The sequence below is a fragment of the Pochonia chlamydosporia genome, chromosome 1 (genome assembly GCF_001653235.2).
Source record: "Pochonia chlamydosporia 170 chromosome 1, whole genome shotgun sequence".
Taxonomy (NCBI): domain Eukaryota; kingdom Fungi; phylum Ascomycota; class Sordariomycetes; order Hypocreales; family Clavicipitaceae; genus Pochonia; species Pochonia chlamydosporia.
In genome coordinates, this window is record NC_035790.1 from 7,820,694 (window position 1) to 7,838,040 (window position 17,347).

The 17,347-nt window shown below is 52.4% G+C and overlaps 7 protein-coding genes across 7 annotated transcripts; 4 read left to right on the plus strand and 3 right to left on the minus strand.

Moving 5' to 3' along the window:
* Window positions 1-263: 263 nt before the first annotated feature.
* Window positions 264-2,084, plus strand: VFPPC_02066 (hypothetical protein; the record flags this gene model as incomplete). Its single annotated transcript, XM_018281782.1, has 2 exons — window positions 264-882; window positions 958-2,084. The coding sequence occupies 2 exons, from the start codon at window positions 264-266 to the stop codon at window positions 2,082-2,084; spliced, it is 1,746 nt and encodes a 581-aa protein (XP_018138850.1).
* Window positions 2,085-2,339: 255 nt separating this feature from the next.
* On the minus strand, window positions 2,340-3,890 carry VFPPC_02067 (phosphatidylinositol N-acetylglucosaminyltransferase GPI3 subunit; the record flags this gene model as incomplete). Its single annotated transcript, XM_018281783.1, has 2 exons — window positions 2,340-3,336; window positions 3,409-3,890. The coding sequence occupies 2 exons, from the start codon at window positions 3,888-3,890 to the stop codon at window positions 2,340-2,342; spliced, it is 1,479 nt and encodes a 492-aa protein (XP_018138851.1).
* Window positions 3,891-4,374: 484 nt separating this feature from the next.
* On the plus strand, window positions 4,375-7,005 carry VFPPC_02068 (ATP-dependent RNA helicase dbp6; the record flags this gene model as incomplete). The annotated part of the gene is made up of 1 exon (XM_018281784.1): window positions 4,375-7,005. The coding sequence occupies one exon, from the start codon at window positions 4,375-4,377 to the stop codon at window positions 7,003-7,005; it is 2,631 nt and encodes an 876-aa protein (XP_018138852.1).
* Window positions 7,006-7,148: 143 nt separating this feature from the next.
* On the minus strand, window positions 7,149-8,093 carry VFPPC_16693 (tetraspanin Tsp3; the record flags this gene model as incomplete). The annotated part of the gene is made up of 4 exons (XM_018294446.1): window positions 7,149-7,370; window positions 7,431-7,941; window positions 7,990-8,018; window positions 8,064-8,093. The coding sequence occupies 4 exons, from the start codon at window positions 8,091-8,093 to the stop codon at window positions 7,149-7,151; spliced, it is 792 nt and encodes a 263-aa protein (XP_018138853.1).
* A 1,079-nt stretch (window positions 8,094-9,172) lies between these two features.
* VFPPC_02069 (exported protein) lies at window positions 9,173-10,399 on the plus strand (the record flags this gene model as incomplete). Its single annotated transcript, XM_018281785.1, has 1 exon — window positions 9,173-10,399. The coding sequence occupies one exon, from the start codon at window positions 9,173-9,175 to the stop codon at window positions 10,397-10,399; it is 1,227 nt and encodes a 408-aa protein (XP_018138854.1).
* A 212-nt stretch (window positions 10,400-10,611) lies between these two features.
* VFPPC_18164 (hypothetical protein) lies at window positions 10,612-11,285 on the plus strand (the record flags this gene model as incomplete). Its single annotated transcript, XM_022429817.1, has 2 exons — window positions 10,612-10,699; window positions 10,753-11,285. The coding sequence occupies 2 exons, from the start codon at window positions 10,612-10,614 to the stop codon at window positions 11,283-11,285; spliced, it is 621 nt and encodes a 206-aa protein (XP_022286036.1).
* Window positions 11,286-11,540: 255 nt separating this feature from the next.
* On the minus strand, window positions 11,541-16,999 carry VFPPC_02070 (ankyrin repeat protein nuc-2; the record flags this gene model as incomplete). Its single annotated transcript, XM_022428264.1, has 6 exons — window positions 11,541-11,723; window positions 11,785-13,583; window positions 13,642-14,488; window positions 14,562-14,684; window positions 14,852-14,936; window positions 16,941-16,999. 6 exons carry the CDS (start codon window positions 16,997-16,999, stop codon window positions 11,541-11,543), a joined length of 3,096 nt encoding a protein of 1,031 aa, XP_022284113.1.
* Window positions 17,000-17,347: the final 348 nt, after the last annotated feature.

A 17,347-nucleotide genomic window follows, 5' to 3' on the forward strand; every position in this document is an offset into this window, starting at 1 on the left:
TTCAACCCAACAGCACAGCACAGCACACACACCATCCACAGCCATGTGCAAGTCCAACCAATTTCAACGTCACAAAACCAACCACTTGCATTGAGGCTGATGCACGTCACACGTGATGGATCGAAAAGAAAGAGTGCAGAGCGCAGCGCCCCTCCAACTCACGAAATCGGGTCTGGTATAAAAGAAAAAAAAGACCCCCAACCATCAGGCTGTAAGATGCGATAGCCAAACAGCATAGAGCCTACATTTTTTTTTTTTTCAAAATGAGCCCCGAGGAAGATTCGTCCAGCACCAAAACAGCATGTCCCAGCGGTCCTATTGCCCATGTTCTTATTCTCCCTGACGATGCCCAGCCCGTGCATCTCGAGCTCTCGAATTGGGATGAGATAGATGACTTTCTGACGCGCGACCACGACGAGTACCCTGACCAGCGCAAGATGTTTATCCTGAATGGGCTGCATGCCAGATTGGCGTTTGAGCTGGCTGTGCGGATGGACGTGGACCCTGGTTTCTTTGACTGTCACATCTATCGGACGAGGTATATACCTCCCCGGGGGAAGGAGGAACATCAACGCACCCAGGGTCAGGGTCAGAGTAAAAACGCAAAAGCAGGCACCAAGGAGAAGATGGCTTTTTTTCAGATTGATTTCCCGCAGGTGCAGGAGCTGTGTATCCCAGAGGCGATGCCTGCGTCGAGGTCTTCGGAGATTACGTTACCGGAGAGTAGGTGGATGGCGGACGAGAACATGCTGTGCGTGTCGCCGGATTCGCGAAAGGCGTATGTCCTTGATGGGACGTTGTACCGCTGGGATGGGATGCTGGTCGGCACGTTTGGATACTGGCGGCGGATGTCGTGGTGGAGTAGTGAGCGGGAAAAGACGTGTATGTCCCCATCCTCTCCCTTTGTTTTGAGATGAAAAAGAAGATGATAATGGGAAAATGGTTCTAACTGTATAGCCGTCATGATCATCGATGGTCCGCTGGAGGCACTCCTCCCACCGCACATCTCACCTGCTACCATCGGAAAGCAAGCATTCAGAAACAACGTCAAGCGCCTTACCGGCACGACCACCGACGCCCTGGACAACTTGTACTCCCGATGGCGAGAACGACGTCGCCCGCAGTCCTTTCTAGAAAAGTTCCTTCAGGACGGAACACCAAGTACAGTCCACGAGGTTGCCACAGAGGTTGCCCTCCAGCAGTGGACGCTGCTCCTCGCAGCCGTACAAATGGACAGAGGACCGAACCAGGCGAGTCCCATCCTGGAAATCATATCCCAGCGCATGGAGAACAACATCCTCGACTGCACGCGTGTACAGGGTCAAACGCACGTCCACGCCCAAAAATGGCAAGAGTTGAGCAAACTGCTCCCGTCGAGACGAGACTCGGCGTACTTACAAATGGTGACGGCGTTCCACGACAAACTCCAGCGTATAGAGCGGAAACTACCACCCCCCACGCCCGGCAGCCAGAACGACAGACTGGCGCTGGCAGTGAAAGAGGATAGGAGGGCGCTGAACCGCCTGTCCTACATGGGGGGTGTGCTGCTGCCGTTTTCGATTGTAGCAGGTGTGTTTTCCATGGCGGGCGAGTTCACCGCCGGAGGGAGCCTGTTCTTCGTATACTGGGTGCTCGTTGTGCCGGGCGTGGTGGCGGCCTTGCTGGCCGTGTATGCGGATACCGTGCGCCTGAGGCGGGTGAACAAGGCGGTCAGGGAGGGGAGGAAGATGCCTGCGTGGGTGGGACGCCTGCTGAGGAGGTATAGGAGCGATGGTGATGAGGAGGCGTCGGAGACGAGTTCTGCGTCGGAGGAGAGTGCGGCGGCTGCGCCGGCGAGACAGACTGCGGGTGAGGTTGTGCCGGTGAGGCAGGGCTTCTTCCCGGCCGTGGCAGGGAGACGGTTGCCGATGGGGGTTGTTGCACCAAGGGGGATGCCGCGGAGGATGAGTGTGCCGTGGCCGACTGGCGTTTTGGTGGATGAGGCGAGGAATGAGGACACGGAGGAGTTGGGGTGGTGGAGGGCGTTGAGGACCTTGGTTGGGTATGAGCCTGATTGGGCGAATGCTCGTGAGGATGGGCGGTGATGATGACCATGGTGTTGTATGAAGTAGTGGTAGATTGGGACGGAAGAGGGTCAGGGGATGGAATTGGATGGGAATTTGTACATGGCTGGGAGATATACTGAGGGTGTGGAATGTTAGCGATTGTAGTTTGATACGATGATTAATACATTATACATGACCAAGATTATGCTGTACCTAAACGCCAAGCCGTTCTAATGTCTCCGTAATGAGATACAAACCCTCGCTGCGCAATTGTGCGAAAACTCTCATAAATCTTTAATCATGGCCAACTCTTGGTTGTGACGTGCTTGACCGATTACTCCTCCCCTCCCTCTTCCCATTCTCTTCCAGCAACTTCCGCGGCCAGTCGGGACAAACATCTATATTCTCCCGCGGGAACCACCAGTCCAGAAACAAGAAGAACAGGTAGTCAATCACGACGCACAGGCAAAACAACTTTCCTGCCCAGATACCGCACCCATAGTAGCGCTTTAATCTGTCAATGAGTGCGAAGTTGCGCACCCTGCTGCCATTGTAGCCACCCGTGTCGAAGCCGTAGAACTCCTCTTCGCTAATCGTGCCTGTGATGCCGTCGTACACTCTTTCCGTGCGCATGGCCACATTGGACCAGCTGTACATCTTCTTGACTTGCTCGTGGAACTTTTCTGTGCGGACTTTGCCGGCACGCACGGCGGTGATAGCCTTGCAGGTTGCCAGGACGAGGTCGTCTTCTTCGGGCTTGGCAAATGTTGTCATGTGGGATGGCAGCACCTCCGGAATGCCGCCGACCTGGGTGCAGACTACGTATAGCCCGCAGCTGGCGGCTTCGACAATGACGGTGCCAAAAGCTTCTGTGAGTGATGGGTGGAGGTAGATGTGGCCGCGAATCATGACGTCGCGAACGTCCTCGTGGCGGACGGGGCCGAGCATCTCGACACGGTCTTGGAGGACGTTTTGCTCAATCATTTGCTCTAGATCGATGGCTTTGGGACCAGATCCCGCAATGATGAATCGCGTGTTGGGGTTATTTTCTAGGATGCGCGGGATGGTGGCAGTGAGAAGATCGGTGCCTTTATTGTAGAAGAGGCGCGAGATGACGACAATGGTAATCATGTCGTTGGGACCTAAACGCTGAGGTGACGGGTCTGGCGCGAAGCCTGCGCCTGGAGATGACGGGTAATCTTTTGGACGGAAGTTTTCTGCCACCACGGCATTGGGAATGACTGAGACCATCAACGGGTCTAGAGAGGCGCGGAGGACAGTGTTTTCCTTGCTGTTGAGTTCATGTCAGTAGTTGTGAGGGGAATATATGGGCTTGAGGTGGGAGAGGTTGTTTGCTTCGTACCATGTGTGGCTCACACAGATGCTGTGATCAACGTCACTGAGGATAAACTTGAGCAGCTTATTCGTGAGAATACTTGCCGCGTCGGCAAACCCAAACAGCGAATGATCTGTAAACACGGTCCTCAGGCCCATGGTCCTCGCATGCAAGATACCCTCGTGACACAAACAACTTAGACTGCCGTGTCCATGCACAATCTCAATCTGCTCCCGGATGAAAATGTATCTGAGGATAGGGAAGAAGGAAAACACAGTGGGAAAGGTGCCCTGGCGATAGATGACGAGAAACGGCACGTGGTACACTTTGAGACCATTGGTGAGATATCGAACACCCTTCCTGTCATCGTACGAGTGGGTGATGATGATGACTTTGTGTCCCCTGTCAATGAGCTTGCTTGATAATTGGTAGATGTGAGATTCAATGCCTCCTGGTTGCGGGAAGAAGAAGTCGCTGACCATGGCGATGTTGTACCGCCGGCGAGTCATTTTGACGATGAAGTGTGAGAGAGAAAAGTCTATGTGAGGGATGCGACATGGCCCAGCTGTATGATTGACGTGGCGAGGATGATTGATGTGTTTGTTGTTGTGTCGTGGGCTTCATGAAGACATGGAGTCTTTGCTTTCATGGTCTGGCCAGACTACAGACTGGACTGGAGACAGAGACAGAGACAACCCCCCTGGTCTGGTCTGTATGGAGTTGGACGCGAATCTGGCACATCAAATGAGAGCTGTGCTGCTGACGGAAGCTTCAAGCCACTTTAGTGCAGGGGGTTTGCTAATTTAGGTGGGGATTGGGCGATAAGACAGCGGTGAAGCATGGCAAAATTGCGATAAGATGTGACCCGCCCAAATTTTTGGAGACAAAACAATTGGCTTTTGTTGGTTTCTGAATCTCACTGTGTGGTGTTTGCTTGGAATCCAAATTCCTGATATTTGGATCCTATTCTGAGGAAGTTGAGTAGCGTACGACATGTACGCGAGGTATGTGCCTCCGCCAAAAGGCGCAAAGGCCACACCGCCTGCCGCGTCGACGGCCTCAGCTTTACCTGTCTCTTCACCAGCTCCCAAGTCAGACGCCATAGCTTCAAAACTTGTCGAGGAATTCAGCTACACTCGCTACGTCCCCGGTGCCAAGGCTACAACGAAGCCCTCAGCCGCGCCTGTTGCTGTGCAAAAGTCAATACAATATTTCGACGATGACGCCAGCTCGACACCGAAGCGGAAACGAGAGGCCGCAACCGAAACACAAGGGTCCGGAAGCAAAAAGATTAGGACTGCGAAGGACGATGGGCGTGCACCTCACAGCTCTGTTGGCGACAATGGAGCGGTAAATTCGCAGCCGGGCGAGAAGAAGAAGAAGAATCGGAGGAAGCGAAAGCAACGGACGAAGGCTGGTGATTCTTCGGACGATTCTGACGAGGAGGTAAAACCTGCCGCTCCAAAATCGGCCCCAAAACCACAAGAAGAGGATGATGCTACCAACTCACGGCAAGAAGAACCCATGGCCGTTGAAGATGCGCCTCAAACGGTGGACGAAAAGCCAAGGGACAGCGACGTGGAGATGGACGAAGCGCCAGCCATCGACGAGTCAAAGACACAAGTAAAGGAAAAGAGGCCTAAGCGGGAGAAGAAGAAGAAGACGGTCAAAGAAGATGCGGATGAGCAGGATGCGAACGAGCTGGCACGACACAAGGCCGTTTTAGAACGCAAGACCAAGTCTATAAAGTTGGCTACCGAAGGCGCTCGAAACAAGCAGGATGAGTCAGACGAGGAATCAGTTGAATCACACGGTTTGGAACCGCTACCCCAACCGATTCCCGTACCTGAAGACGAAAGCAAACCAACGTACGACACACTCCCTCCGTGGCTAGCAAACCCCATACGAGTTGCGCAAGACACAAAGGCCCCGTTTGCAGACCTAGGCATCCTGCCACGACCAGCGCGGATACTAGCGGAGAAGGGCTACTCTGAGGCATTTGCAGTACAAACGGCTGCGATCCCTCTGCTCCTTCCAACAAGCAAACACCGACCAGGAGATTTGCTAGTGTCCGCAGCCACAGGATCTGGCAAAACACTAGCATACGCACTACCTATTGTTCGCGACATTAGCAACAGTGTCGTCACAAGGTTGAGAGCTCTGGTCGTCCTTCCAACACGAGAACTTGTCAAACAAGCCCAAGAAGTCTTTGAGAACTGCGCCAAAGCTTACGAGGGAGAACCCCGGAAACGAGTCCGCATTGGAGTAGCCATTGGCAGTCAAGCTATAAAATCTGAGCAAGAGGCTTTTATTGAACGGGAATCACGATACGACCCCGAGGCGTATGCATGCATACGAGAAGAACAGCGGCAACGGCGCGCAAAGCAACCGTCTTCCGCAGATGTTGACAATGCGTTGGATTCTGAGGCTACCAATAGCGGCGACCCCCGGCTCGGACCTTGGAAAGGCGAAGTTGTTGACTTTTCCTCCAAGGTAGACGTCCTGATTTGCACACCCGGTCGCCTAGTAGAGCACATTGAGCAAACGCCTGGTTTCAGCCTCGACTACGTCCGCTGGCTTGTTGTCGATGAAGCCGACAAGCTCCTCGCGCAAAGTTTCCAGGGCTGGCTGGACCTCGTTCTTGAAAAGTTTCAAGTGGAAAGATTTAGTGCCCGCGACTTCCCGGATATGGCTTATTCGGGCGTCCGCAAGGTCATTCTCAGCGCTACCTTGACGAGGGACCTCAGTCTGTTGAATCAGCTGGCGCTGAGGAGGCCGCAGCTTATTGTCTTGGAGAATGACGGAGCCGTGCAGGTCGCGGAGCATACTTTGCCGGTTGGCCTGCGGGAGTTTGCGGTGCGTGTGCACGAGACGAACCTTAAGCCGCTGTATCTTTTGGACCTTTTGAGGGGATCTCACATGACGAGTGGTGGAAATGGGGATTCTTCATCGACGCTGCAGGCGGATAAGGAGTCGGAGTCTGACAGCTCTGATACGTCCTCAGACTCAGGCTCAGACTCAGACTCAGACTCAGACTCAGATACATCCTCCGACTCAGACACTTCAGACGCCTCCAGCTCACACAAACCTTCGCCGCCGACATCAAAATCGCAACTCCCCATCTCCCTCATCTTCACCAAGTCCAACGAATCAGCCCTCCGACTCTCCCGCCTGCTCACCCTCCTCGACAGCTCCCTCACCAGCCAAATCAGCACCCTAACATCCACCACGCCAACGCACATCCGCCGTAAGATCCTCCGCGCATTCACAACGCCCTCGTCACCCGTGCGCCTCATCATCGCGTCCGATCTCGTGGCGCGAGGTATCGATATCCCCAAGCTCGGGCACGTCATCAACTATGACCTACCGGCGAGTGTAGCGGCATACGTCCACCGCGTGGGTCGAACAGCCCGCGCTGGACGATCTGGATGTTCATGGACATTGGTAGGCGACGACGAAAGCGGTTGGTTCTGGGGCAAAATTGCGAAAAACCAGGCCGTCAGAAGAGCGCAAAAGGTGGAGAGAACGAGAATAGAGGAGATGGGAGAGGAGAGAGTGCATGAGTACGAGGCTGCGTTGGCGAAGCTCGGCAAAGAGGCGTTGGAGTTGAGAAGAAGTAAATAACCATTTAACAAAATAGTAAATCAAAAGCGTATTATTAAAGAAAAAAAATGGTATCAAACTCCGGCATATGATTATCCCGTGCCTTTCAAACTCCCTCGCTGATGAAAAATAAACAACACACCATATGCTATCACACATTACCATCACCCATCAACTCGTTGTTCGTCAGACGGTCCAGCAACAGCCTCTACAGCTCCATACCCGCGTCTCGACTCCCCCCTATCCGAGGAATCCTCACTCTCCTCGGGAACAGTAAACAGCCGTCTCGCACTCTCGTCATCCGTCTCACTAAACGGCTTCCAATCCTCCGTCCGCAGCGCCGTCCACCACGCCGTCCTCTCGCGCATGATCAAAAGGCCAATCATCTGCCACACATTAGCAAGCACTCCCATCATCATCATCATCCGTGACAGCCAAAAACGCACCTGCATCAATCCCACCACCAGCACCACCCCAAAGTCGATCCCCGACGCAACCTGCAGCGCCGCCGTCCACGGCTCCCTGCACGGCCTCGTCCGGGCGTGCACCTCGGCGCAGCTCCCGCCGGGCACGAAGAAGAACGGATAGGCCCTGTCGCTCACGGAGTTCAGGCCACAGCAGTCGTAGGTGTTCTGTATGAGCATGATGTAGTCGGCGTCCTTGGCCTGGTACAGCTTGTCCCACTCGTAGTCGATGAGGAAGGCGAGCGCGGGGGAGGGGACGACGCCTTCGAAGAGGAGGGTGGCGAGGACGGCGGTGACGATGGCCTGCAGGCCCTGCAGGACGACGGGGGCGAGGCGCGTGGCGATGCTGCCGGACGTGAAGGTGTGGGAGGAGCGGAGGAGGTTCGGGTATATGTAGGCGTTGAGGAATGCGGTTATGGGGAGGATGATGCTGAGGATGGTGATGATGGGGGAGAGGGGGAGGGAGAGGTGGTTTGTGTGGTAGTGGATGACGCTGGTTTTGTTAGAGTTGGGTAAAGAGGTGAAAGAGGGGATATCTTACACGGCGATGGCGAAGAGAAAGACGCTGGCCTGTGGTTGTTAGGGTGGTGATGCGAGGGGGGAGAGGGGACTCACAAGCATGTAGATGATGCCGGGGTTGAACATGGTGATGATGGTTGCGGATTCACCGCTGGGTGTTGGTGTGAGGGACTGGATGTAAAATGTAAAATGTAAAATCTGGGGAAATGGGGTATTTAAATGATGGGGGTTGAAGTTGATGGCCGGTGGCCGGATGGTTAGGAGTGGTGATGCAGTGGGCTGAGATGGTTGGTGGTGTTGTGTCTTGGATTGTGGTGTTTTATTCGATGGACGTCTCTCATTTGATGCACGGTGACGATTGGATGGAGCTTGGAGCTTGAGCTCGAGCTTGAGTGACGCGGGGTGTTGGACTGAGGAGAGGAGATCAGGAGATGATGCAAATGTGGCTTGAGAGTGCCGAGTGCAGGGAGGGGATAGACTCGCCATGGGCATATATTGGCTGCGTACGGTCATAGTCGTGCGTGCAATTTATTGTATTTGTATAGCATTTTCTAGGATGCACAGGAGATGCAAATGGTGAAGTCTATCAGAATGCTTTGACATGCACCCAGAGGAAGGCTAATCTTGGTAATTCATTGGGCTTACAAGTCTGTGGTTACTTTATCTTGTTTTATTTCATTAAAGAAGATTGGTAAGTATTTAGTATTAAGCAATTCACGAGGGCAAGAGTAAAAGTATTCTAGGTAAAAATAAAATCGATCTTTGTGGTGGCATCACATTATAGTCCTTTTAATAAAAATCAATAACCAGTACTGCTCCTCCCCAGTTCCAACTCACCAAGCAAAGCATGCTTCTGTCAAAAGCAACCGACAACAACACATCGAGTTGACCATTATTATTACTCCAACTCTTCACTCGCACAATTTTCCACCAACCCATTCCCCCATCCCACGCTTATCCCGCACATTCAAGCATCAATTTGAGGCAAATACACCGTCGTCCATCTCGTCCCGTCATCGTATAGTCCCATTGGTGGAACAATACAACACTTGACCCCATATTCCCCAGATCGTCGCCCCAGCCAGACTAACACGACGATTTACCCGGACCAAGAATATAAACTTATACAATATGCTCCAACGCCCAACCATTCCTAATCGTAGCTCACCAAACTAGACATTTTGAATTGACAAACAAATCTCAAAATGCACATCGTCTCCCTCCTCCCTCTAACATGGCTCCTCACAGCCACGGCCTCATCACATCCCCAAATCCCCCAAACCCCCGTCATAGACGGCCACCTCCTCTCCCAAACCAAACACCGCCTCCAAGCCGGCGACCCAAAGCTCACGTCCGCCCTCAAAATCCTCACCCGCCAAGCAGACTACTGGCTCGACAAGGGCCCCTGGACCGTCACCAGCAAGAGCACCGCGCCCCCCAACGGCACCCTCCACGACTACGCCTCCCAAGCGCCGTACTTTTGGCCGAACCCAAACTCCCCCGACGGGTGTCCCTACACCGAAAAGGACGGCCAGCGGAACCCCGAAGTCGACAAGTACACGGACCGTCTCAACGTCAGCCGCATGTTCAACTCGACCTACGTCCTCTCCCTGGCGTGGTACTACACCGGCAAACCGGCGTACGCGAAACACGCCGCCAAGATTGTGAAGACGTGGTTCACGGACCCCAAAACAGCGATGAATCCGAATCTCAACCACGCGCAGATTGTGCCGTGTGCAAACGACGGGCGGTCCATTGGCGTCATCGACTTTAGTCAGGAGTACACAAATGTCCTGGACGCTGTGGCCATCTTGTCCACCGGCGCCCCGGACTGGAGTCCCAAGGACATGGCAGCCTTTCAAGACTGGAACCGCCGGTTTCTGGTCTGGCTGAAGGACTCGCCGTTTGGTAAGGCAGAAGCAGCGGCGAAGAACAACCACGGCACATTTGCAAACATGCAGATCGCGGCGATTGCGCTCTTCACAGGCGACAGAAAACTAACCAGCCAGCTCGCCCAGCTGGCAAAGACGTTCATCAATAACCAGATCACGGCGAATGGTTCACAGCCCGATGAACTAGCCCGCACAAAGAGCTTCCACTATGCGAACTTCAATCTTGGCGCGTACCTGCGCTGGGCGCTCATCTCTAATAAGGTGGGCGTCGATTTGATCAGGTACAAGGGTCCGCAGGGCCAGTCGCTCGTCAAGGCGGTTGAGTTTGTGATTCCGGCGGCGGTGGGCGGTGCTTCTAAATGGTCGTATCCGGAGCTGGATTTTACGCAGTACGCGGCGACGGATAATGTTCATGCTGCGGCGTTGGCGGGCGTTTGTGCGGCCAAGAAGGTGGATGGGAGGTTGGTGGCGCCGCCGGGGGGGGATATTTTTTATTTGAGGCCTGCGGCGCAGCAGCTGGATAGTATTGTGCAATTGTAAGCATGTTGACTGTTGGGGATGCTGAGATTTACATTGTGTTGTGTTGGTGATGGTAGAGTGTAGTTGGTAAATGTGAATGCCTGTAAATAACGTTGAATGTGGATAAACTTGACCCCACCATGACATACATCTGCACATACATACATACGTAGGTCAGCTCCACACAAGCTCCAACTTCAACTTCACATCTACACCTACATCACATCACCACAATGGAAACACGATCCTCCCGCGCCCGTCTCCGCCGCACATTCCGCTACCCCGAAGACTCAGACACCCCCGAAATCCTCGACGAACAAGGTCCGCCACCCATCCCTCCCCATCCCATACCACAGCCCACTAACATCCCGCAGAACAAGAAACCCTCATCGCAAACCTCGCCGCCCAAAACGCCCAAACAAACACCTCCTTCACAACCACCCTCCTCTTCCTCCCCCTCCTCTCCACAATCCCCTACATCCCCCTCCTCCTCCGCCCGCCACCAACCCCCATCATCGCCATCCTCGCCCTCACGTCCCTCCTCTCAACCACCTACATCCTCTACAAGCTTCCCCCTGCCGAGACCGGCATCGGGCCCCTCGACGCCTGGATCCGCCGCGACGACATCCCCCCCGCGGCCGAGACCGTGCGCCGTCTGAGGAGGGGTCTAGGCGCGGAGAAGGCCCCGCTGGAGATGTATCTCCCGTACCTGAACTGTCTGCTCGTGATGGTGTTGGCGGTGATGGGGCTGGTTGTGGAGGGGGAGGAGGGGAGTTTTGCGTGGATCGGGGTCGGGAACTTGCCGGGGATTGTGTATGGTGTTGTTTTGGCGGCGAAGGTTGTTATGGGGGGTGTTGATCCGGAGAGGGAGTTGGGGGGGTTGAAGTATGGGTATAAGGGGGCTTGAAACCTACTGATTTTGTTTGAATGAATAGAATGATAAATAATGATAATATACGCAAAAGACATACAAGACATGTGATTAAAACAATGTGTTGGCTTCCAGGTCTATAACATACTACGCATGTCGTGGTTTGGATGTAAATACTGATGCTACACTCACACATTCATCATACAAAGTAAAACAGTGTACCTGTTCTTAACTATCATTACTCTAAGCAGATTGCCTCGCATCCGTTAAAACCGTACCACTCGTAGTTTTCTACATGTCTATCGAGTCATTGAATCGCAAAATGCCGTGGTTCTTTAAAACACCATCTACACCCTTTGGTGGTCGAGGAAACGGGTCCGTCATCGGGCTCGTTCCCGGGGAATCTGTCGACTTGTCCATAACTAGCGCCAATCCATGAGATTTGATGGCGTCGACCAGAGCCGGTACCATGTCCTAAAAAAGGGACAGTCAGTTAAAACTTCGCTTTATGCTGCCATCCAAGCACAAAACTTACCAGTAATCTCGAGTAACAAATCAACCCCATAAAGTTATTGCCTTGCGCGATTCGAACCACCTCCTTGATCGAAGTGCTTCGTCGTCCACTTGTCCGCACCATGTTCTCATCGAGGATATTGTCCTCGCGGCCGAGGTCATTGCACAAGAACACCGGAAAGTTTGGTTGCTTCCAGTTCAACGCTGTACAAAGTCGAGGGTTGTAGCTGCTAAACACCATGGAGCGCGCAACGTCAGGGGACTGATATTGCGCTCTCTGTGCACGGGCGTGGTCAAACACGACCGTAAGAATAGCGTCCACAAATGTGTTAACATCCAACGCCGGCCCAAGAGCGAGCGCCTTCTCTTCCTCTTGCGTCGGGTACAGAATCTGCAGATTGACGTTGATGCCGCGGGGGAGAATGGCCAAAGCATCTTTGAGCGTAACGCCTGCCGTGGCGAGGATGTGATATACCTCTGCAATATTTTCGACTGTTCTAGTCGGCAAACTCGGCAGTGCAGCACGACTAGTATTTTGAGCAGTAATAGCCAAGAACTGCTGCAGGGACAGTCGACACAGCGGCAAGTCCAGTCCACCACAGCTAATCGTCCACTGTGGCCAAATTACGGGGATCCCATCACTTGTGTACTGCACGAATAGTCGGACGTAATCTCCAGATAGGCTCGACCCGGTAACCACAGCGTTCGTCGGTTGATTAAACTGGCTTGTTGCCTTCCAGTACGTCTCAAAGTCCGTAATTTCCAAAGGCTGCCCCTTGAAAGGCTTGATGACCTGAGTGCTGAAACTGATCTGCCCAATCGCCCTCAGTCGCGGATCAAACAGCGGCAAGCAGCACTTTGTAATGCCTCCTTGCTGGGTTTTGAAAACACTGGGTAATACCACCGTCTTGGCGATAATTTTGGCGCCATACGTGGGGAAAACATCAAAGTCGAGAGAAAACGTATCTAGATTGTCAACCTGGAAGGAAACCATGCGGGTATCTTCTTGAAAGGGAAGGATAATGTTCTTGGGAATAAGATCGGAGAGCTTGGAAGAAATTGTCAGCCGCGCTGCCGGGTATTTTCCATCCTGGAAGAAAATCAACGGCTGCTCTTGGGTGTCGTCAAAGTTGATTTGTACCACGGTCTTGGTATCGAGGAAGTTGTGGCCGTAGCGGCGGAGGGGAATGATGGGCGGTGGCAGTTCGAGAATAGGGATCGCGTCGGGGTCCAACGACATGGGCCCGGGAGCGCTGCTGCTGTCCATAGGCCCAAGCGACGGTTGCGATACGAGAGGGCTGGTCCGGATGTGAGTGTTGAAAGGTGTAAGTAGTTTCATACACTCAAGATGGCCTTCCCAAGCGGCGTAATACATGGCAGGAAGGTCTTTCTCATCAACAATGTTGGCATCAACTCCAACTTTGAGCAACGCCTGCAGGCAGTCCACATTGCCCTCGCTCGCCGCATGGACAAGCGGAGTCCATCCGTACAGCTTGTCTATTTGGTCCAGATCCGCCCCAAACTGTTTGAGCAGGAGGAGCAACTGTGATGTCTTGCCAGATCTCGCCACCAAGTGCTGGGGATATAACCCTTCAGCGTCGGGGAGGATCTTTGCCCCATGCCTCAGAAGCAGCTCAACAACCGCTTCGGAGCCATGCTCGCAAGCCAAGTTGAGTGGGACGTGGTCTGAGTCGGACACTGGATCAATTCTTGCTGACCGAGCTAGCAAGCGCTGGACACAATCGAGATGGCCGTGAATAATGGAATGAATGAGTGGTGTAAAGTTATCGTGGTCAATAAGGTTGATGGTTGCGGAATTCACTGACAAAGGCGCATTAGTTTGGAACGACATTGCTGACAGATTGTGTGTTTTGCATACCATTTAGTAGAGCCTCGAGCATATCCAGACGCCCGTGCAAGCTGGCGTAATGCAGCGGCACACGTCCATACACATCCGTCCTGTCGACCGAGACACCTGCCTGAAGACCCCATTCCAAAACGTACTGTTTTCCATAAATAGATGCCTGGTGCAGACAATTTCTCTCGTTGATATCATCATAAGATTGCAAGTCGACGAGCCCAGTGTCTAACAAAACGCGCAATGACTCTTCGGGGGCGTCGTGGATGGCAGTCAAAAAGGTCCGAGTCACACGATCAGGTAAAGAGCTCTCTCCATCTGTTGAGCTTGTGGCCGATTGCATCTTCGTCAAGAGTTCCCTCAGCGTCTCTAGGTTTCCAGTGATGACCGTATCTAGCAGTAGAGTATCGGCATCTCCTTCATCTGTCCCCATAAAATGTTGGCTGGTGACAACGTGACCCGGGGTCTGAAAGTTAACCTGAATGCCATCAGACCAGGCACCAAGCTCTTGAAGACTAGTTGTGGCTTGATCTGAAAGTTCACTTATGACGGTAGCATTAAAGAACGGCTGAACCTCGACGGCTCTAGACAAATACAGCTCCTTGGTCTTGGACTTGGACGTCTTATCCCACTTTTTTAGGATTTTGGAGAAGGCGGTTCCGTTAATTTCGACAAACTGCTGAAGCTTGTTTAAATCGGTAGCAAATTGCTGGAACCCTTCCTCGAGTGTGGTAAACTTGGAAGAGCGTCTCGAGATGCCGTCTCTTGTCTGCAAAACCTTCTTCTTGTCAAGAAGTGTTTTTAATCGAATCTTGAGCTCGGCTTCTTTTTGCAAGTAAAAGGCATTCACCTTGTCGAGCTCACGTTCCTATCGAGTTGGTTTGTTAGGCGGTGCTGCAGGGTATGTGTCACGATGCTTTGGGTATCATGGGTATTCTTACCAGTTGAAAGAAGAAGGTAGCCTTGTTTGCTTGAAGGGCGGCTTGAGAGTCCACGGGACCAGTTTGCCGCAGTATATCATTTTGCGCCGCCAACGTCGGGGTCGCAGAGAGCTTCTTGATAAGCTGTAAGAGTAAGGTTAGTCAAATGGTCTCTTCATCATTGCTGGAATGTGTGCAACATCGTTTGAAACTGAGATGGAATATATGGAAGGACAAGTGTACTAGGGAGAAAGTGTGTAGATGGCTATGATGAATAGGAATAACAAGCCAGGTCGATATGTGGCACCCACCTTTTTCAAAGCTTTATAATTCACGAAGCTTGCTGCATACTCTGGAACCTCGAGCTGGCGCTTCTGTATTTGTTTGCCGAACTTCCTGCACCAGGGTAAATTATGTTGTCAGCAACCTTGAGCGACGAAGGAGGTCTGTCTGCCCAAACACCAGGCAAGGGTATGGAAGCCACTTACATGTTGAGACTCGGAGCCTGGTAAGGCCGCAAGTTGTGAGAGAGCTAAAGGCTTGGGCGTGAACAAAATAGGCCAGGAACGCGCAGGATGAAATGTGATGCCACGTTATAGTTGGGTGATTGGGATTTCGTACAGGGCAGTTGATCGGTCAATCCGTCATGTAGAGAGTGACACTGTAAGTTGCAAGGCTAAACGCGCCAATTCAAGACATGACAAATGGGATTTCCCGGCGCCAGACCCGGGATGTTGCGGGGTGAGTATGATCAGCAACACCAAATAATGCAAGGTAGAGGACTCAAGACAAAGAGCTTGTTGCTTGCCTCTCACCGAACGGTTGAATCAGGTGTGAGCCGGTAAGTGAATACGGAAAGAATCCCTGGACAAGGTCGGTATGATGCTGTTGGGAGGGGGTTTAGGTCAGCTTAGGCGCTTCTCATATCTTGTGGCGCATGTGACATCTGAGACTTGCTGACTCTGCCTGTGAATCCAATCCAACCTCAGAGGAAAACCGTTTTCTCAACTTGGAGAAAGGCAAGGGGCCTAGTGGGCTGGCAGCAGGTGTTCTAGTACGCACCTTTCCTTGGTCAATGAGGCAGGAAAACGAGTTAAGAGCAGCACTTGGTAAGTCTGACGTAGTCCGTCCGATCCTCGTGCAGACAGGTCCAAAGTAGGTTCCCGTAAGTCAGCGCCAACGTAATCGATGGCGGCTGCAGAGTGCCCACGTCGTACGACAAGGCTTAAGCAGACAACTCTAATGACTACCTGTTCCTTGGATGTCCCTGCGGTAGGACTAGGTTAGCACCGGTAAGCTCGTTTCTCAATGGTCCAGCATTAATGAATTCAATGTATGTTGAAATCTGTGCAGAAGCCAATACGAACCTTGAAAGGTACGGTATGCAGCAGGGCGGAGGCGTGAGGTGATATGTCTCTGATACCAACGAATGTGCGAGTAAAAGTTGACAATATTTGACACGAGTTCGATTTGTGGAAAGGCCTTGCTGTCTCTTTTTTCTCTCACTTGAAATCGAAAAACAACTCCACTCTGTTCAACGCTGGAAGAACAACGAGGACCAGACCTTTTCGTTGTCAAGTTGCAAGAGGCGGCAGTGAGAGTGCGAGTTTGTTACCTCAGAAGCGGGGTGGTGTGGCCTCTTGGTGCTCTCCTGGTGTCTCCAACGGCCCATCTAGTTCATCATGGCTTGCATCGTGATTGCTTCACACCGGGTCGAGCTATCGAAACAGCGTTGGGTATTCAGCTAGGTCGGTTTCTTGAGGTGCGCTTCATTAACAACTCAGCGACTCATGGGTGCCCTCTCTAACCTGCGAGTTAATATCCGGTACCCTTGACAAGCCATGCTTGCATGTCGTTGCGCTGGCTGTCTCCACATTCTGCACGATTCCCAAAACGGAAGCAGCCGTATTTTAGCCGTTTAATAGAAACAGACAATTTTATCAGCATATTCGGATATTTTGCTATCAGCCGCTCCAATTCATCCGCCTTTCCAGCCAGATTTGCGGCGTAGTTACCTCGTTCTTCCATTGCCAGATCTTGCGCTAACAATTCAATATTTCAGCCAATCGTCGTTCCACAAATGACCCCGTGCTCAACTGACTTGCCATGCGTTCGCCGTCGCCTCAAGTCAAAGGTCCAATACTCCACGAACCCCGAGCAACTCCAAGGTTGCAATACCCGTAAATGTACCCGGTACATGATGGAGACTCAACATAAGGCAATTGTGCCTTTCTCATTGGGGTAACATGCCCTTTTTTCGGCCCGTTGCTTCGGAACGATGTTCGTTCTTGGCGCATCGGCAAGGTTGGACAAGGCCAGGAACCAAAACCCAACCCTGGATTGCAATTCCGTCAATGATACTCTACACTCTACCAGAAAACTTGCCTCCTACCTACATACCTAGGTAGTTGAAACTCTCCCCTCCTTGTGCTGCTCGTTGCCCCTCTTTGCCTAGCCATGACGTCGTGTATGCAGTTCTCGGTAGCGCATGCCTAGAAGAGGTTATTTCCAAAGTTGTTGGCCTCTTCTCGTGCCCAAAAGTAGTCATGACACAGAGTCGAGAACCTTCTACATACCCTGACATTCAACAAATCCGGGACACTCCATCATGGTTTATTGTTAATCAACCTGAACTCCACATATATTCCCTGTGTCCCTACCAACCTCCCAGGACATTACTTCTGTTCCTGGGACCGAGCAAAATGGGCTAATGGCACGCGACAGGTTAATGGACCCTGGTGTGGATAACTTCATGAGCAGATCCAATATTCCTCTACATTCTGATGATGCTACGATGGATAAAATCA